Genomic DNA, 21,079 nt, shown 5'->3' on the forward strand with positions numbered 1-21,079 from the left:
TGAAAATAAAATGAAAATGAAATGTTAAACTGAAAAATTCTAATGAAAAATGAAAATGAAAAATACAAATTAAAATGAAAAAAGAAAAAATCAAATGAATGAAAAACAAATGAAATATGAAAAAGAATAAACAGAAAAATTCAAAAGAAAAAATGAAAATTTAAAAATCTAATTCTATTTAAAAATGAAAATGAAAAATCAAATTCAAATATGAAAAAAAATATCAAAAATAAAAATGTAAAATAAAAAGAAATTTAAAACAAGAATGAAAAATTTAAATCAAAAATGGCCATGTGTCGACCGGGGGGGGGGGGCACCCAGGAGGGAGGAGGTACAGAGTCCTCCCCAACACTGACATGCGTGGATGTTGAGAAAAAAAACCTCCATGGGCTCATGGCCTGCACGGCTACCCTATAGTGGGAGAACTGCCGTCGCTGTCATCACCCTCTGATGGTACATTAGAAGGTGTGCGTGGTATGGGAGGCAGACCACACAAAGCCCTGACATGCTCCTCCATGGCAGCAAGCATGCGGGTCTGAAAGGTTTGGTTCTGCAGGATGATGGTCCGGAGATCCCCATGCAGCACCTCACAGGTAGCACGTACTTCTGCCTGCAAGGCCTCACGTGATGCCCGGATCTCCTCACAGGTTGCCTGGAGCTCAGCTGAGATTGTGTGTGTTAGCTGCTCCAGCTGCTGTTCTGACCTTGTACTCTGGGACACCTCAAGTGCACACAGACGACACGTAGCATAGCCATGGCAGAATTGACAAGGACACCCAGATGGTAGTAAATCAGTCGTCCCCCATCCATATGAGATGCACATCATGAAATAGAACATGCAAAAGAGTGTGACAACACACACGTGTCACATGCTGCAACTACGCCAGTGTTTACTAATACAGTCACGTTAGGCACATGGATACATCAAAGGTAGGTCACTTGGACATGACACAAGTCAATTGTCCTGTAGAACATTCAACCAGGGCTCTAAAGTGATTGTGTGCAGTGCATGTGTAGGTACACAAATGTAAATCAGCCTGATTGATGACATCATTTCCATAAAAAGTCAACAAATGCATTGTGGCGTGAAATCTTATGTCTGAAGTATGGTGAATTTGTGCCAGAACGGCACAAAAATGTGTACTTATCATGCAAATGATTCCATCAATCAGGCAGAATGAAAAGAAAAACAGTATTAATAATGTTGTGGCATGATGCCAGTTGAGGGGCAAGTGCAGTCATCAGGTGCAAAGTGTTTTCTGCGGTCCGTAGGGATACTGTGAAACCCAAGGGTGCTGGTTGGTTTGGAGGCACCACATGGGTGACCTATAGCAGTCATGACTACACAGCCTGACCTGGCACTCAATCAGAACACATCACCCAAGCAACATACACATCGTTTGCACACACACGCGCCACTCACCGGACATTTCCTCAAGATCTTGTAGGTCTCCCACGCCTTGGATCTGATCCTCTGCGATTAACTCTCCAGCGATTGCCTCATGTTCTGTGAGTTCATCCTCATCTGGTGGAGACCCACTGCCAGTCACCAGAGTAGAGGCATAATTGGAAGCCAGCTTGTTTTTTGCTCAGCGTTTGAGGTCATTCCACCACTTTGAGCAATCATCAGCTTTGCGCTTCACAAATCCAAGGGAACTAATCTGGTCCGCGATGCACTGCCAGTGGGCCCTACGTTGAGCAGTCATAGTCTTGCACCCTGCAGTCACCAGCATGTCGCGGCCATGGGCCGACACGTAGCCCACTAGTGCGTCTAGTTCCACATCATTGAAACTCTGCTTACTTGACGTGCCGAAGGGGCGAGCCGTGTCTGGGGTCCCAGCCTGTTCTGCAAGAGCACGCGTCTTCCTCTTGAGAGGTGGTGCAGACGCTGAGTGGCTTACTCCGCTCGGTCGGTAGGGGCTGAACTGCAGGTGGACTGGGCACTGGAAGCAAACAATGGCGCGATGACCAAAAGTCTCACTGCAGGCATTGGCTGCTGGGTGCTGTTGCCAGGACCAAGCGGCACAACTGCCTTGGTGTGATGGTCTGGGAACAACACTGTCCCGGCTGGGTGACTCAGAGCCAGGGTGGATAGAGCTGCAGCTGCCCCTGCAGCCTCCTCACCCTGGCTACTTGGGGCAGCAGATGACATTTCTGCCCCAGATCCACGTGGCCTTGTGACAGCAACTTTCACCGCCACACGTGGCTTTGACTTTGTGACACGGAAGTCGGCCTATGAGTCCTCCCGTGCCAGTTCCGTGACCAATCTGGGCCGGGTTAATAGGGCCTGAGCTGGGATGGTGTCAGCTGCATCTCCTGACCCATTAGGGGGGGGGCATAGGTGTCCCTGATTGGTCCTCCACACACTGCGCATCCTGGCCACGTCCACTACCGCGGACACCTCTTGGAGGTCGGCCACCTTCGCCTCCCTTAGCACTTGGTCGCCTCCCAACCACGGCACTGATCTTGTGTGAATGGGAGTTGTAGTAAACAATTGTCCTGAGCAATTGGGATGAAGGGGGCAGGGTACTAGATGGAATACGTACCCCTGTGCTCTCGCAAGGCAGTCTGTGACCCCTGGGGGAAGATGATGGGTCACACAAAGCTCAGGCACCCTGAAAACAAAATTTAACGTGCACGCGACCCGTCGGTAGCCCATGTGCGTGGAATTAAGGACCCGCAGTACGCTTTGGCACCCAGAAACACAAAAAAAGCATACACGTGTCAAACGCAGGCTACAATGACCTCTGAATGGGTACGTGACACACAGGGGCAACCACAGTGGAAAAATACGTGCGCGACTCATCGTCTGCCTGGAAAAAAAATGTGAGAAAGACGCGCGTTGGCAAAAGCGCCGCCAAAAGAAGAATTGAACGCTGTCTCAGTAAACAAGGAGTACGCACTGAAACCGTTGTGAAGTAATCGCGTGTGAGCCGACAAGTACAAGAATCACCCGCCCGCTCTCCACAAAAAGCACGTACAAGAAAATGGCGTCCTAAGCAGACCTTTAAACCCTGCCCACAGAAATGCCCATGCGTGCCACGTCACTTACGCGCTTACGCACTAAGGGCCTTTCCTCCAATTACACGCAGTGACACCCAGACGTGCTGTTTTTGGACGTGCGGATTCACAATGCAACCGTGCCGAGGTAAACATCTGCGCACGTCACGTCACTTACACGCTTATGCGCTAAGGGCCTTTCCTCCAATTACACTCTGACATGCTGTTTTTTCACATGCCAAATCACTCCGTTACAAGCTGGCCACGCAACAACACACGGAAGACCACGCTCCTTCCCAGAAGGCCATTTTTCTGCCCCCCAGAGCCCCGAGCTGACTCCCACCAGCCATCTGCTGCTGCCTGCCGGCCACGTGCCCTGCTATTTGGTGCCTGCACGTCAGCCATCTGCAAGGGTCCAGTTGCTGTGACCACCCCTGCTGGAACAGAAGACACCTGACTGCAGTTCCATCGCTCCACAGCCCAGCACCAGGACCCAGTTGCCCACCCACACCTGCCTCGGGGGTTGCCATGTCGGGGGAAACACCATCTGAGACCACTGGCAACCCCCAGCCAGAGAGGCAGAGGGCTGTCAGCTTCACAGCAGGAGAGGTTGGCATCCTGGTGGAGCAAGTCCTGGTGCATTTTGATGCCTTTTTCAGAAGAGCAAGCGCTGACAAGGATGGACGTGCGAGGATCTGGAAGGACATCGTGGTTTCTATCAACGCGGAGGGGGTGGCAGCCAGGTCCAGGACCCTCAGGAAGGCCGGTGCCTCTTGGAAGCAGCGGATGCAGTGAGGTGCCGGGTCCACCTTACCACCGACGACATGAGGGTCCTGGAACGCATTAACCCAGTGCTTCACCGCCAGGTCCTTGAGAGGGAGACCCGTCCGGAGTCGAGCGGTAAGTGTCCATGCGTACTTATTGGAAGCAGTGCATGTTGAGGTGTGCCAGGAGTGTGCATCTTGGACATATGTCTGAAAAGGGCCATGTATGGATGTGTATACGCAGGGACATGACTGTGCTGCATGTGAGTCCAGTCATGTGTGATGCACATCAATGGTGAATGTGTTCGAAAGCATGATGCACAACTGCATGTGGAGATGCACAGGTTAGCATTTCTGTGTATGTACTATGGCATGGTTGGGGTGTGAAACATGGATGCTGATTCTACCTTCATGTACGTGCACGGCATACATGTGCGTGTGTGTGTTTGACATGTGTGCGACTGTGATACGCCATGGATGCATGTGACACAGACATGTAGGAACCTGGTTGGCAGATGTGACCTATTTGCTGATGATTTCACTGTGACAGGTGGTGGAGATGTACAGATGCATGTCTGTCTGGTGGCGTGTGTGCATGTGTTCGGCACTCCCCATGTTGCTTGTGACATCATGCCAACCTTCAGATGTTCATGCTGTTGTGTGTGTATGGATGCTGCTGCTTGCTGCACGATTCCTGTTAATTTGTGCATGTGTGTGGGTTCAAATGATATGAATGTTGGGGAGTGTGATGTCCTCTGTGAAGTTTGACACTGCCACTCATGTGCAACTGTCGTGTGTATCCGACCATTGTTCAGTGCCATGATGCCTGTGTTCTGTCTCTCCCTGTCTGCAGTGTCGACTGATGAAGAGGGCGGACACGGTGCTGTGGAGCACAGCAGCAGGGATCCCACCGCCAGCCGGAGACACACGACCCAGCTCCCCTCCCACGTAGTGATCTCTTCCGGGAGTGAGAAGTCTGGTGCCACGTCCATGGCCGCAGCTGCCGAGGGAAGGTCCAAGAGGCGGAGTTTGGAGGTGTACTCCTCGGCAGCAGTATGGGCAGCTGAGCCCCCACGGGGAGGACAGGGATGATTGTCTCGGGAGGATAGCTTAGGGGCAACATGCTCGACTTGGAAGCAGGACGACACAGAACACCACAGGTTCTATCCCCGGACCCACGCTTAGAAACCTCTGGGTATTAAGCGCTTTATAAATAACCCATCAGATCAAATCAGATCAGGGGCTTACGGAGGAAGATGGCATGGAGTCATCCAGGTTGGTGGGTGGTTCGGTTGAGGAGGAGGCCGTGGAAGGCCCACGCACGGGGCCTGGAGGGGGGGATTCCACTGATGCTAGTGGTGCAGTCCAGGGACAGGAGGCAGCACAGGCCACCGCGGAGGTGCCTGTGTGTAATCCTGTCCCCGATCCTGTGACTGCATCATCCGGCACCAGCAGGGATGCCTCCGTCCAGACCCGTTTTGAGGGAGGGGATGCACATACAACAACTGGCCTTCCTCTCCCTTTGGACGTTGCAATCCGTGACCGTATTGAGCCTATCCTAGTTGGGATGGCGTTGCGCCAACGTGGTATTCGGGATGACGTGCAGGGTTCTTGTCTGGACAATGCACGTCATCTCGAATGCCTCATTGGCCGCGTCGACCTACTAGGAAAGGTTGTCGACACTGGGCTCATCCGTGTGCTGGATCTTCTAGCGACCCCCTCCTCAACTGAACCCCCTATGCGCCAGTCTTCCTCCGTGCCATCTTCCTGCCCATGTATCACCTGGGGCCCCCCGTAGAGCTGCCCCTGAGCCAGCGGCCAGGCTGGTAGAGGAGACATCCCTTCCACAGACGGTAGTCGGAGGTCCAGCAGGGGTGGCCACCCCACCAACTGGACCCCAGCAGATGGAGGACGTGCAGGCATCATCAAGCAGGGCATGTGCACGGAGGCACCAGAGGATTCCATCAGCCTGGAGGCCGTTGTGGTGCCAGAGGCAGTTGCTTTGGAGGCAGCAGCAGGCTCAGCATGGGAGCGATCATGGCTCGGGGCCATCAACATCACAGGGGTAGGCATCGGCCATCGGGCAGGAGGACCCAGGATTGGGAGTGTCTTCCGTGTGGCAGCGGTTGGGCCAGCAGATAGATGCAGAGCGGTGGCGGGCGGAGGAGGCATGGCTCACAATGGTCAGGGCAGAGAACTCCATGCGCTGGGCATGGAGGCGGGCTGAGTGCCTCGAGCCAACTCGCAGGGAGTTGGAGGCGGCCATGGCTGCATCCCTGCTAGACCTCGGGGCCAGGGAAGAGGCCCGCCTACAGGACGTTGAAGTGGAGTTCGATGATGCCCTGGCCCGGGACATCAATGAGTGAGCCGTCGGACTAGCCCGCCGCCTTTGTAAATAGTTATGTAGGTGTAGGTTTCCTTTCTTTTTATTTTTGTTTGGGGCACATGAGTCAGGGCATGCTGGCAGGTGCCCGTCACTGGGGGTGGGGTGGGGGACATGAGTCGGGGCCTGCTGGCAGGTGCCCTCACTGGGGTTGGGGTGGGGGACATGAGTCGGGGCCTGCTGCAAGGTGCCCGTCACTGGGGGTGGGGTGGGGGACATGGGTCGGGGCCTGCTGGCAGGTGCCCTCACTGGGGTGGAGTGGGTGACATGGGTCGGGGCCTGCTGGCAGGTGCCCTCACTGGGGTGGGGTGGGGGGACATGTGTCAGGGCTCTCAAGTGCATGATGCCATGTGGGCTGCCTGCGGGGCATGGTCAGGGGTGATGGGCTGCCTGCGGGGCATGCCCAGGTGTGTAGGGTGGTCCCCTGTGGTGTGGGCTGCCTGCGAGGCATGGTCTGGGGTGTAGGGTGGTTCCCTGTGGTGTGGGCTGCCTGCGGGGAATGGGGAGGGGTCACGTGAGGGCCCACACTGCCAAATCGCGTGTGAAACTCCATGCGAACCCCCGGAATACACGTACCCCGCTCGCGCCAGGCCAGTCGCATGTAAAACTCCACGCGCACCCCCCCGAATACACGTACCCCGCTCACGCCAGGCCAATCGTGTGTAAAACTCCATGCGCACCTCCGGAATCCACGTACCCCGCTCGTGCCAGGCTTATCTCGTGTAAAAGTCCCAGCGCACACCCAGAATACACGTACCCCGCTCGCGCCAGGCCAATCCACCCTCCACATGCCCCGCAGGCAGCCCATCCACCATGACCCGCAGGCAGGCCATCCACCCTCCCCTGCCCCACAGGCAGCCCATCCACCATGACCATGACCCGCAGGCAGCCCATCCTCCATGACCATGACCCGCAGGCAGCCCATCACCCCAGACCATGACCCGTAGGCAGCCCTCATCACAGTGGGGACATTTTCCACGCAATTTGCCTGGCACAGGTGGAGTACGCGTATTCAAGGGGGTGCGCAGAGATATTTTCATGCGTTTTGGCTCCCGCGTGCAGGATACCCGTATTCAAGGGGGTGCGGGAGTACATTTTCACGCGTTTTGGCTGCCGTGTGCGGTGTACGCGTAATTTTTCACGTGATTACAGTGTAGCGGGCCTGTAAGCTGGTCCAGGGTTAGCGCGGCCCTTTGCGCCGTATTATGTATTTCGATGGCTTTTCCTTGTGCAAGGAGCGTTCTTGGGGGCGTAACTGGCACTGCGGGATGTTGACTGCGTCACGGCTCAAAATGGCTTGGGAAATCCATGAATACGCGGTGCGCCAGAATGCTGTTTAACGCACACGGCTGGCGCACGCTCCCTCTCTGTGCCAGCCGCGTGCGCTGCTTCTGCGACAATTTCTATGAATTAACCCCCTTGTGTCTAAGAGTTTATTTGAATACTTGTCACTGTGAATCTCTGTGTAACTCCCCTACCGCTCACATTGACACCTCTTGAGATAAGCCTGTCTGCTCATATGCTACCAACCTGTGTAGTACAGACCTATACCAAAGGTTGGGTTCCTATTGCCAGGAGGTCAGGGTTGTTGTAGTGCACCCAAAGGGTACTGCATACAATCTTGTCTAACAAAGCCTGAGAATGTTGCTAAGGCACCAAAGGCTCCCACTAAACTTGCTGGAGGCACACTCCAGAAGATTCCTAGACTATCAGCTCTCATCCAGTGCAACAATATGACTGTAAGGATACCTGTCCGTGTACAAAGTGGGGTGCCTGGCAGAGTCCTGTTGGGGAATGGCTTAAAGACTCTTGGAGTAGTATCAAGCACCCCCAGGCCTCCCAGTAAAAGGAAGCAGGAGCAGACTAGATTTACCAGAGCGTCAACTTCAGATTACTCTCAGTGGGGAAGTTACAGAAGTACCTATAACTCCCAATCCACGTGAAAAACACCCTTCTAAATCCAAGCCTAGGAAGGAGACATAGGGGAAACCCAAGGTCTCAGGAAAGAAGAAAGGTGCCACCCCTTTTCAAAGGACAAGGACATCCCAGAGAGGACAGTCCAAGGTCACACCTGTGACCCCTCCACCAGCTGAGGCTGTGTGGGAGGACCAACCAGAGAATGGTGAATCAGCTACTGGTGAAACATAGCTGGAAGAAGACCTTCCCTATGTTGGAGATCTGGATCCTAAAGACCGTCCTGAGCTGCATATTTTGCTTGCAGAAGGTAGCCCCTGCAGGGTAGACTTCGGCAGAGGTCAAATGCACCACACCCACCCTCTACAATCTATTCACAAAGCCACTCTTTGACTTACTGGACTAGCTCGGCATAGCCTACACGAACTATGACGACGACACACAAATTCTCCTGCCTCTCACTGGTTCATACGATCTAGACACAGCCTCACTGCTTGAAATCTACTCCACCATCCCAAACTAGATGGCAGCCAACGGTCTATGCCTAAATGGGGATAAAACCTGAGATCATCATCCTAGGTCCCATACGGGTGAGTAGTCTGATGTAGAGAAAATAGGCAGAACTATTCCACGCGCTCCGGAAGTAGCACGAAGTAGCTGTTTGGCTGGGAGCTCTCTGTGCAACTACACCTTGGTGAGGCCACGCCCCCTTTTTGCAATCTACAAAGGCAGAGCCCCGCGCGCTCTGGAAGTAGCACAAAGTAGCTGTTTGGCTGGGAGCTCTCTGTGCAACTACACCTTAGTGAGGCCACGCCCCCTTTTTGCAATCTACAAAGGCAGAGCGCCGCACGCTCCGGAAGTAGCACGAAGTAGCTGTTGGCTGTTCGGCTGCTCGCAGCCGAGCTGCAGGCCTGCAGCTCCACTTCCTTTCCTTTCCTTTCTCTAATGTTCCATGTGAATCCATAGCCGTAAGGTTGATGTCTACGGCGCTCGATACATAAACTGTAACCTGCCACTATAACGAGCGCCTGGTTCAGTTTCCTTAACTCCCTCTTCCTTTGGTCCTGCAGTCTGCTCGTCTGATGTACACGAGTAACAGACTCTGCACATCATCATAACACCATTCAAAGTAAGCGCATCTGACTGTATTTTGGGTATCGCACTCTGCGACTATCCTTGTGTTGTTGACCATAAGAGAACCATGGGAACCCATTATGGCGACTGCAATTTGCCCAATTGCATTGTAATTATTGAGTATTAGTTGTGCAACTTTGCCGAGTGGACTCCATCACAGAGTAGTGTACATTGCTTAATTGCATTTTGTTATTTACAGTTGGATCGTCTGCCTGTCCATCCTTTATCTTGAAGTTGTTTGTTATTACGGTGTTCATCACCTAGCATTGGCTTTTCACATAAGACACCAATATGGACACCAATATGTATGATCACGTGAAAGAACTTGAGATGCATAAACAACTTAGAAATCGACGCATCTGTGTTCCCAAGGTTATTTCACGTCCAACAAAATCTATTAACAACAGCAATCCAATTACTGCATATTTTGCTAAATTTAATCCACCGAAAGTGACTGTCATCGACCTTGAGGCAAGTAATCTAAGTAACGCAAAATCAATTACTGCTACCACTGATGATTTAATCTCAGAAATCTCGGGCAGGTTGGGTTGTGTAACCTCGAAACTCATTAATGATGTCTTTGACGGTGCACGACCAGCCATGTCTGAGACGCTGGTGCATATCCCTGCCGTCATCCCTGACTGCCCTAAGGCACTACCTGCGACTACCACACAATCTGTTAACTGTGTGAAGTTTTCTGTGGCAATTGCCAATAATAATGACATTCTTTCTAGGCCACCCAAAGTCACTCTTGTTGTCCCTGTCAGTAAACCCAATAATTTTCCATTGGAACAACCTGCAGCACAACCTATTGACCTATCCCATTCCTGTCTTGAAGAGATGGAGCTCGAATACCTTGATCAAGACCTAGATCGTACGATTGGAGAACCAATCACCACCCCATCATATTTTACACCGCCATCTAAAGTAGGCAATCTGCCCTTCCTTTTAAAAACATCTCCTTGTCACCCTGACACAGCGAGCACGTTTGTCATTGATGTACACGACTCCAAATCCAATGTACCGAAGGTATTTATGTTCAACTCATTGTCTAAAACACGTATGCCATCCTATTCTAACTGTTCACGCGCCATAACAACTGACCCCGTACCTAGTACTGATGGAGACATTGACTCGAGCATGACTTTTGAAGACAAATATGATGCTCTTGAAAATCTCTTATCACATCTATTAGCGAAATGTACCTCTCTTGAAGCAAAACTCAATGTTCAATCTCTTTCGGTCCATACTAGCCTTAGGAGGAATTGTGATGGTCTCTGCAATAGAACTAACCTACCTGAACGATCTGTCCCTTCCTCCCAGACTACTACAATGTCTTCTTTAACCACATTGCACGTAAACAATGCAATAGGCAGAACTTGCTTCCCCATAACTTATAAAGTCCAACCCTAAGATAGTCTGGGGCCTTGTGCCCAAATGACACCAATTCCAAAGCTTATACTTCTTCACATAGGTTTATATAGTGATTTCCAGTGTCAGTGGTTAAGATTATTAAAACGAGTTCCAAAGTTAGATAGAAGTTCAGGTAAGTACTCCACTCCATCCAATTCACTAGATAGGCTAAGGGAAGGATCCTTAACCCAAGTTTCACCACAAAAAGACAGATCACAGTGAGTAGGGCCTGGATGTTATGCCCATGTAACCCAATGGAGAACAGGGGGGGACAGAAATAGTTTTGTTAACTTACTCCATGCCTCATTCTTCCAGCGAGTATTGTACATGTCCTGGAATCCGTTGATGACACAATCATCTATGCTTGGTCTGGTTGAGGAAGGCCGAAGGGTCACTTTCAGCTTTAGTTTTAGTTTCTGTCAGTCGCAGTGCACATGAATTGGTTCCAGACAGCTTCCAGTAGAAGACCCAAATGAGGAAAGATGAAGACCTTCGCAGGTCAGACCACCTCATGACGCGTCACAGTATTGAAGGTATGTTCCAACATCAGGCAGCGACAGGAGATCACACGGTGGCAAACACACAAGCAGGCCCAGCACAGCTTCCCTTGGTGTGAGATGGCTAAATATTCAGGAGCAGGTGACTTGTGGCACAAGCTGGAGATCTGCAAAGTTCCATGGTTCTGCTGCAGCAGGTTAGCACAGGAGAGAGCTGGTCAGTCCACTGGTTGGGCTGGGTACACCTCTGAGTGCACAGAAGGCATGTATCTTCGATCAGGGGGTCAAGAACTGGTTGTTCCCACTGCTCAATGGGTCAAAGCACCAATGAGGTTCTTCTTGATATCAGACAGAGGAGCAGGGCTCCACCGGGGCAACACTGGAGTTGATGCCGGTCAGCTGCAGAGATTGTTTTTGTGTCTTCAGCAGGTTGTTGTTCTTCGTAGAAGGCTTGGTTCTAATGATCTGCCGAATAGTCACAGAAGTCCTGCCTTGTAGTGGCTTTAAGATAAATAGTTAAACATCTTGGATCATCATGTTCTCTCAGGGCAGGAAAAGAGCTAATGTCAACTGGTAATGAAATAGTCATAGTACAGGCCATAGAACAATTGGTTTATTTGGGCTTTGTTATTTATAGGAGTCCTCGGCAGGAATTAAACAAGATTATGCGCTTGTTGTTTTATGATCGCCACACAGATTTAAAAAAACCCAATGTGATCTATGTGTTATGCTCATTACTACCAGTACTTAACTATAAAGCTATAATAGTATCATTATTTTTATATGGTTGTGGAATGATACAGTTTCAATACAGTCAGAATTGGGGTATTCTGGCAGAAATTGGAAGGTCTAATTTGGAAAAATGATATTTACCTAAATGTGTTCCCATGGCTGGTCTGAGATTTGAACTTTAAGACATCATTCTATTGAAACACATTTCATTTTATAGAAAGATTTTGACTTTTTCAGATAATTCTATGCTAGGAGATCTTAAACCACTTCTTGCTAATAAGAAGTGTATGTTGCTAAACTCTTGTGTCAATAAGTGTGAACTGGCATTGAATAAACTAAATGTAACCTCCAATTCCCTGTTATTAACCCATTTCACAGCCAAAAAGGCCATCTGGAAAAATGATCGGTGTAATACAAAAGACTCCATACATTCCTATGCCCTTTTCTATCATTGTTGCAGGGAGGAAAAAAAGTATAGTATAATTAACAACTATTTTATAATGTTCCTGAATAGGATGCTCTTTCTATGCATGATCTGAATGTTATTTCCCAAGCGAACGTCTGGTCGTGTATTTTATCAGTTAAGCAAGTATCTTTATCGATTGGTGCCAGCAGATTTGTGAATGTGTGTTCTGTAACCTGTTTGATTGCATTTTATTGAGAAATGTTTTCTTGAGGTATTGTATTTTCTGTCGTTTAATTTGATGGTTATTTTACTGTAATATGGGATGTTTGATGTATATGTCTAAGGTTTGTTTATTTAAACCAAACACAATTAAAAAAAATCTAACTACTGACATACTTTACAACTCGAGTCCCAAGAATGTTTACCATTGTAATATTTTGTCCCTTTTGTAAAAAAAGAATGTAAAACATTATATCATCTCTCATTATAAGATCTATTTGTTTAAGTTGCTTTTGAACAGGCAGCCATATGAAGGCATGGGATAAAATGTTATCACTTTTTTTCTTAAACCATTATTCCGTTATTGCATGTTTTATAACTACTCAAAATAGTCACCAACTTGCATTTGGTTATTGATCAACAATCATGTTTCTTCATTTCCTTTAGAATTAACTAAGTTGGGGCTGGCGCCGGAAATGGATATTATGCAATACTGCCATAAAGAGTGGAGAGGAAAAACAGTAGTAGCAGAACTAATGAAGAAGGTGGGGTACATGTTACACAATGTTGCAATTCTCATATTAAACAAATTACTTGTACCAAGTTCAAAGGGGCTTTCGAATTGGATTTGCAGTGTTCTTCAATTTGGTACAGGATAATGTAAACCTTTGAATTCAACAGCAGTTGAAAGAGAAGTTTGAGGGGAAAGATGTAATTATAGAAGATGTAGTAAATAGGTGAATTGTTTTAGAACACAGTATATTCTGGGATAGTATGAGCAATGGTTTGTTTTTTAGATCTTTTATTGTTTTTCTATAAAGGGGCAAGTTAAATTCTCTGTGGTTTTACATCAACCCTCTTTGTTTTCTTTGTTACCACAGGGTTACGAAGCAGTATCTCATGATTTTACTTCTATCCGGAGAGTGAGAGGTGATAACTACTGTGCACTGAGGGCACTTCTATACCAGGCCATGAGCCAAACAGCTGAACTTCCTGCATGGCTTATGAATCCAGATTTCATTGAGGTATGTATTGTTTAAACCCAATCTCACAACATTGTAAGATCGATGTTATGATGCTTTGTTGCACACTACAAAAAAAGAATAGAAATCATTTATTTAATGCAAACTTTGGGATTTGTGTCAACGGTCATGCAAGTCACTCTCAGCTGCTGGTTTACTCTAATATGTGAATTCCTGTGCCCAATTAGGTGGTGAAGCCTCTTAGTGTAGGTGCTACTAGCCCTTTTACCCTCTCCTGATTTTGTTTTCTTCTCCGTAGGGAAGTGTTGTTTTAAGGGTCCAGATTTTCTCCAGCATTGGATCTTTCATGGATTCACATTCTTAGAATATTCCCCGTCGACAGACTGGGAACCCTCGGTACACTTATAAAGCCGTTTCCCATAGGAAAACTTACGACACTTTTGTGTCCTATCTACGTCGTTTGCGGGGCCGCCTACGCATGCCCCACTAGGACGTAGCGGCATAAATGCCCCACCCCGTGGCACCCTTCAGATTTCAACCGCCTCCAAAGTAGTGGGATCACCTTCGCGTAGTCTACTATTTTGTCAAGGTTGTGCTGTTGGAGTTTTGTCCTGATGTCTGGGAACGCGCTGTTCCGCCTGTGCGCTACGTGCGGTTTGAAGAAAGTGTATGAGGGGGACGGGCATATGGATTGCATATATTGTCTACACCCTCATCATTCGGCAGACAAGTGTGACATATGTAAGGGCTTCTCCCAAAAAACTCTTAAAGATCGAAGTCGGCGGCTAGTGGTGTGATTAAATGATGGAGCGGGGGCATACCCGCCTTCGGAGGTAGGCTCCACACGTAGCATGGGCTCAGCGTCAAAATCTTCAGGGGCTCGCGCTGCTCGACATCGTCGTAACCCCCGGTGAAGAAACCACGACCGGCGGAGAAAGAGTCATCAAGAAGCCATTCTAAGGAGTCCTCGTCGAAGAAAGCCTTGTCATCCTCATCTTCGACGAAGAAAGACAGAAAAGAAAGGTCGAAATCCTCCTCGGGCGATCACCATAGATCGACCGTGAGTCAATAAGCAGAGAAGCGTGGGTCAAGTTCAGAAAAGGCGGGAACGCCTCAGGGACCTACACGACCACCACCACCATCATCGACGGCAGGGCAGTCGACGACCCCTTCTCTACCATTGACAAAAATGGTCTCAACCATTCTTGGACCGCAGGTGGTGACGACGACGCCGTGGCCAGCTTTAGCCTAGTCGACGGAGATTCCGCAAGAGGCCTGGCGACCAGAAGTATTCGACCCGGTTTTGCCGGAGACCCTGTTGCAGCAAGAGGCGGCCTTGTCGGTGTCCTCGGGAGATGAGGATGTGAGAGTAGCTGGCCCTGCAGACCTCGGGTTACGAGGAATTAGCAAGTCTCTCTCCGGGGGAGCCAGCATTCCGGGGTTTACCCCTCTTCTTAATCCGCAGTCACTCTTATCGCTGGAAGTTTTATCCACGTTACAGACCTTGTTGAAGTCAATGGACGAGAGGCTACCTCAAGCAACTCCGGCCAGGTCGACCATCGACGAACCAGGCCCGTCTCGTCGGCCAACTCCGTCAATCCCCACAACAGTGCCAGCGGATGAAGTCCTCTCAGCTGCACGCCACGAGGAGGGAGAACTGCTAGATTCGGACTCGGACAGGAGGACCCTATCGGATGTCTCACTATCCCCCTCCAGGGATCCAACCTGGGAGTCTGAGGCAGAGTTAGAAACCCCAAGAAGCCTGGCTCAGCCGTCTCCGCCGGACGACATTGGGTCATTTCACGCCATGATGGCCAAAGCGTATACAGAATTCGGGTTGGCCCAGGAAGAGGAGAGAAAGGACTGTTTTCTTTTCGACCACATGGGAAAGAGAAGAAGGTTGGTGTTCTCGGTACCCATCCTGGATCATGTGTGGCAGGAGGTGTTAGAGACCATGCGTCACCCTTTCTCGAACCGTCAATAAAAGGTCACCTAAAGAAGAAATTTAAGGCCCCAGAAGCTACCCCCAAGTGTCTGTCCTCCCAACCAGCCCCTGACTCGGTGGTGTCAGCGGCGGCGGCGAGAAAGGCGAGGGCCCAGCGCAAGTGCACGACCCCCCCGGAAAATGAGGCCAGAAGACAGGATGCCTTTGGCAAAAAAGAGTGCTGTCGGTAGGAGCAACCACAGTGAAAGCGGCCAACTCTCTGGCTATAGTAGCCAGATATGACAGAGAGATGTGGCACCGGCTGGCACCTATGCTGGAGCATCTTCCGGAAGAACATAGGAAGGCGGCGATGTTACTCGTCCGGGAAGGTGAAGAGGCCTCCAATCATGCTATAAACATTGTGGTGGACCTTGCGGAATCGGGGTGTAAATAGGTGAACGGGGTGGTTCTACGAAGGCTAGCATGGCTTAAATGCACCAACTTTAGACCAGAGGTGCAATACAAGGTGCTGGATATGCCTTTTGAGGGAGACCTTCTGTTCGGCAAGAAGGTGGACGAGGCCCTGAAGGGCATGAAGGAGGACTCTGACACAGCGCGTTCTTTGGGTGCCCTCCAGAGTGGTCGAAGTTTCAGGTATTTTCGTCCCTTTAGGGGAGCATCGGGAAACTCCAGATTCTCGGCATAGAGAGACAGATCCTTCAGTAGGCCGGTGTACCCCTCCCAGGGATACAGACGGGCTTCTCAAGCGGCAAAACAACGCCAGGACAACCAAACCTCCAGGAAAAGAGCAGGTTACTCGTCGTCGACGAGAGAGAAGCAGACCAAGGACCAGCAATGACGGGCATCGGAACGTTCTGGGAGGCAGAGTATCGTACTGCATCGACGAATGGGAGCAAATAACAACAGATCAGTGGGTGTTGGACACAGTAAGGTACGGACATTCCCTGCAGTTCAAAAGCAACCCTCTGCACATTCCACCGGCGTTGTAGCTCAACCCCATCTGAGCGGGCTGCAGCCGGAAGCAGCACTTATGCTACAAAAAGGAGCTATAGAATTGGTTCCGTCATCGCAGAAGGGTCAAGGGGTTTATTCCCGATACTTCGTGGTGAAAAAACCAAACGGAAAATGGCGTCCCATTCTCAACAAGACGTTGAAAAGCCTACAATTCAAGATGCTCACTCTCCAGGAAGTGATCCGATCAGTTCAGGAAGGGGATTTTCTGGCGTCTCTGGACCTGCAGGACGCGTACTTCCACATACCAATGCGTCGGCGACACAGATAGTTCCTAAGGTTTGTGGTAGGACGGACTCACTACCAGTTCACAGTACTTCCCTTTGGGCTGAAATCCTCTCCCAGAACGTTCACGAAATGTTTGGCCCCAGTGGCAGCCTGGCTGAGAAGGCAAGGTCATCATGTGTACCCGTATCTCGACGACTGTTTGTTGAGGGGGTCCTCCCCTATGTCGACTCACACAAGTTTGCAGGCCATCATGCAACTTTTACAACGGCTGGGGTTTGCGGTAAACTTTGAGAAATCGCCGTCGAGAAGCTTGGTGTTCCTGGGCGCGCAATTCGAGACCCAGTCAGGGTTAGTGAAGCCATCCCTCGACAGAATCACCAAACTCAATCGATTGGCAAGTCGGCTGAGAATCAATACCAGACTATCAGTGAGAAAATATGTGTCGATTCTGGGCGCTATGGCGTCCTGCATTCCTATAGTGGGCAACTGCCGCCTGTTCATGAGGCCGGTTCAAGAGTTCCTGGCGGACCGGTGGACGCAGGCCCAAGGGCTCTGGTCAGACAAGTTGACCGTCGACGATGACGAGCTCCTGCTAGCTCTTCAGTGGTGGCAGAGCTTTCAGAATCTATCCAGAGGGGTACCCCTACAGGAGCCAGAGTTTTGGCTAACCATAGTGACGGACGCATTCCTGACAGGCTGGGGAGCACACATGGGCACTCTACAAACGCAAGGTTGATGTTCCCGGAGGGAGTCACTCCTGCACATCAACGTTCTGGAACTGAGAGCAGTGCGCTGGGCCTTGAAGTCTTTCCTGCCGCACATCAGAGGGTCAATAGTGAGAATATTGACAGACAACACAACGGCAATGTTTTACTTAAGGAAGCAAGGGGGCACGCGGTCCAGAACCCTTTCCATTGAGGCTCAGAAGGTGTGGCATTGGGCTCTGAAACACGGTATATCCATCGTACCTCATCATCTCCCTGGAGTAAGGAACGAGCAAGCGGACTCACTCAGCAGAAAAATGGACCAAATACACGATTGGGAGATAGACAGCGTTCAGTTGTCGAAGGTCTTCGGGAAATGGGGGCAGCCTCCGCTGGATCTCTTCGCAACGAAGGGGAACAAGAAGTGCGAGATGTACGCCAGCAGGTGGCGACAGGAAGGTTCTCTGGGGGAAGCGTTCTCCTTCCCGTGGAACGACAAGTTCCTCTACGCCTTCCCCCCGTTCCCTCTTATACGGAGAACTCTGCAGTGGATACGCAGGTACAGGTGCCGGGTCATCCTAGTGGCATCGTGTTGGCCGAGGCAGCTGTGGTTTTCCGACCTGCTTCACCTGTCAATAGAACAACCGATAACGTTTCCGGAGGTTCCAAATCTCCTGTCCCGGTACGAAGGGACAGTGTGGCATCACAATCCAGACAGTCTCAATCTCACAGCTTGGCTCCTGACTTTTCGGAATTTGGTGCCTTGAGCATTTAGTCGGATTGTCGGAGAATCCTGCAGGCAGCACGGGCCCCTTCCACCAACAAGTCATACGCATGTAAGTGGAGAAGGTTCTGTACGTGGTGTCAAGGGCAGCCGGGAGTGCAACCTCTAAGGGTAACTCCGGAGCAACTTTTACCGTATCTGCTATACCTGGCGAAGAGCGGGTTATTTTTTTCATCAATAAAAGTACACCTGGCGGCCATCTCTGGGTTCACGAGGAAGAGGCAGTCGTCTCCCTTGTTTAGTGACAGGCTGGTGAAACACTTCATGAGGGGTCTGTTCCGAACATTCCCGCCGATTAAACGCTTTCCACCAACGTGGAGTCTTAATGTGGTGCTAGCAGGGTTAATGAAAGCACCCTTTGAACCAATGGCCACATTGTCGATGAAGTTCTTATCATGGAAGTTGACTTTTCTAATAGCTATAACATCAGCTAGGCGGCTCTCAGAATTGCAAGCATTGGTCCTAGACCCGCCGTACCTAAGGTTCTTTAAAGACAAAGTGGTTCTGTCAACTAATACTCGTTTCATCCCAAAGGTTCCTACTGCTTATCATAAACACTCGTCCATTGTCCTGCCTGCCTTTTTAGCGACCCCCTCATCGGCTGCGAAAAAAGCCCTCCATACCTTGGACGTGAAGAGAGCTCTAAAATGTTATCTTCATCGGACTCAACAACTTAGATCTACGCAGCAACTCTTCATTGCATATGATCCGTCGACGAGAGGAAAAGCAATTTCAAAGCAGGGACTGGCTCGATGGGTCTCGTCAATGATTGACTTTTGTCATTCCAAAGTGGGAAAACCGCTACAAGGGCGTCTAAGAGCTCATTCCACGAGGTCAACTTCGTCTTCGACGGCGTTGTGGGCAGGAATCCCTCTGGCAGACATTTGCCAGGCGGCAGCATGGTCAGTGCCTCACACGTTTACCTGCCATTACTGCCTCGAACGGCAGCATGCGGACGATGTACAAATGGGAAGAGCAGTCTTGTGCCATCTGTTTCAATAAGGTAAGCCCTTTTCATGAAAGGTCTGTACTTATTTTAGCGTATGTATATATAGATATTGATATGTGCATGTACATTTGTGTATTTATACGTTTGCAGTTATATGCAAGCATGGTTATGTATATGTATGCTTAGGAGGGTGTTGGATGTGAATCCATGAAAGATCCAATGCTGGAGAAGGGAATAGTTTCTTACCTGTAACTCCATTTCTCCAGCATTGGTATCTTTCATGGATTCACATGCGCCCGCCGGCCTCCCCGGAATGCAATGTATTTGTATAACTAGGTTTTCACCCCATTCTGCTTTGGAGGGGTTGAAATCTGAAGGGAGCCACGGGGGTGGGGAATTTATACCGCTACGTCCTAGTGGGGCATGCGTAGGCGGCCCCGAAAACGACGTAGATAGGACACAAAAGTGTCGGAAGTTTTCCTATGGGAAACGGCTTTAATAGTGTCCCGAGGGTTCCCAGTCTGTCGACGGGGAATATTCTAAGCATGTGAATCTATGAAAGATGCCAATGATGGAGAAATGGAGTTACAGGTAAGAAACTATTCCCTTCTGATGCTCCCCTTACCACAATGCAGCTACCACTGCAGCTATTTCAGTCAGCTCACACTTCTGGTATCCTGCTTATTCACCCAACTAACCCTTCCTCTAATCTCTGAAGGCCTTATCCCCTTTAGTGGGTCGGGCATTTCAGTTTGGTGCTACTTTTCCTGATTTGTGCTTTTTTTCTTTTTTTATCGAAAAAGTGTCTCTGCCAGTACTATTTCTGGCATGTAGGTGTGTTGGGGAGAATTCTCATTTTGAATGGATTGTGTCCTCACACGTATTCCTCATTTTATGATATTTCCATATCCAGCTTCAGCTGCATTGGAAATCTTTTCCAGCAGAGGGTGCTGCTCGTCGATGCCTGTCTACTTGATGTCCCACGGAGGTCTCGATGTCGATGTCATCGATGGTATGAAACGTGCCGCAGCGACCGTCGGCTTCAGTTCCGTTTTTCCCTGAAAGTTATCGCTTCAGATACAGTACGCTTCGGTTCCCTATCGAGAATCTTCGAGTATACTATTGAGAAAATGCATCATCATCAGCGCCTTCGACTTCGAGATCAGGGTTTAAGTGCCAAGATTGTGGGGCAAAGATGTCCCTTATGGACCCCCATCGGGTGTGTGTCTGTGGTGCCTCGGTTCCTCTCACGCTACCTTCGACTGCTAAGGCCTGCCTATCGATGAGGGCAAAAGCCCTGAAAGAGCGGAGAGGAAAATTAGTGGCAGATAGGTAAAAATTCCCTTCGACCCCGTCAAAAAAGTGTCTTCAGACGAGTCGAGAAATGTTTCTCCTCGTATAGACAGAGGTCGAGATCACGCAGCGGTTCTCACCACTCGTCATCTTCACGACGCTCAAGGAAAAGGCACTATAGGTTGCCGTCTTTGTCGTCCTTCCTAGAACGGGTTAAATGCCCAATGAAATCAGCCTCTCTAGCTGAGTGGGAGAAGTTCAGAGTTAAAATGATGCACATTTTTTGGATTTTGACCCCCTCAAAATCATGAAAGCCATGCCTAGGTCGAAAAACTCTCCAAGAAAAAAAGATAAGGGCAAAAACTGTGCGCCTTCGGGCCCAGAAGGCAAAGAAAAGTCTCCTCGAAAGCGGTCGACGAATCCATCGAGTCGAGATAAATAGAAGTCGTTGACGCCTTCAGCACCGAAAGACTCCTCATCGGACCGTGACAGGTCCTCGACGCCGAAGCGTCAGACAAGTTTATGACGTCGAAGGTGTCGAAGCCCTTGACTGTCGAAGATTTCAGCGCCACCATCGATGCAATCGAGGGTCACAGAAAATATATATACACCTTTACCAAGAAAGGACTTTTTTGAGTCACTTTCTTCAATTTATGAGGAAGCAGAACATTCTTCAGATGATTCACAACCTTTTGGTCTCCAACATGGAACACCTGGGGT

The 21,079-nt window shown here is 49.7% G+C and overlaps 1 protein-coding gene across 7 annotated transcripts in view; it reads left to right on the top strand.

Moving 5' to 3' along the window:
- The window catches only part of LOC138497164 (ubiquitin thioesterase otulin-like), a 1,020,877-nt gene that overhangs the window by 710,639 nt on the left and 289,159 nt on the right, over positions 1-21,079 (top strand). For all 7 annotated transcript variants that reach the window (XM_069620441.1, XM_069620446.1, XM_069620442.1 and 4 more), the window contains exons 8-9: positions 12,910-13,007; positions 13,344-13,487. In XM_069620441.1, coding sequence (XP_069476542.1) covers positions 12,910-13,007; positions 13,344-13,487 — 242 coding nt within the window. The remainder of the gene's footprint in view (positions 1-12,909; positions 13,008-13,343; positions 13,488-21,079) is intronic.

The sequence above is a fragment of the Ambystoma mexicanum genome, chromosome 5q, assembly GCF_040938575.1.
Source record: "Ambystoma mexicanum isolate Mex_15411 chromosome 5q, UKY_AmexF1_1, whole genome shotgun sequence".
Lineage (NCBI taxonomy): Eukaryota > Metazoa > Chordata > Amphibia > Caudata > Ambystomatidae > Ambystoma > Ambystoma mexicanum.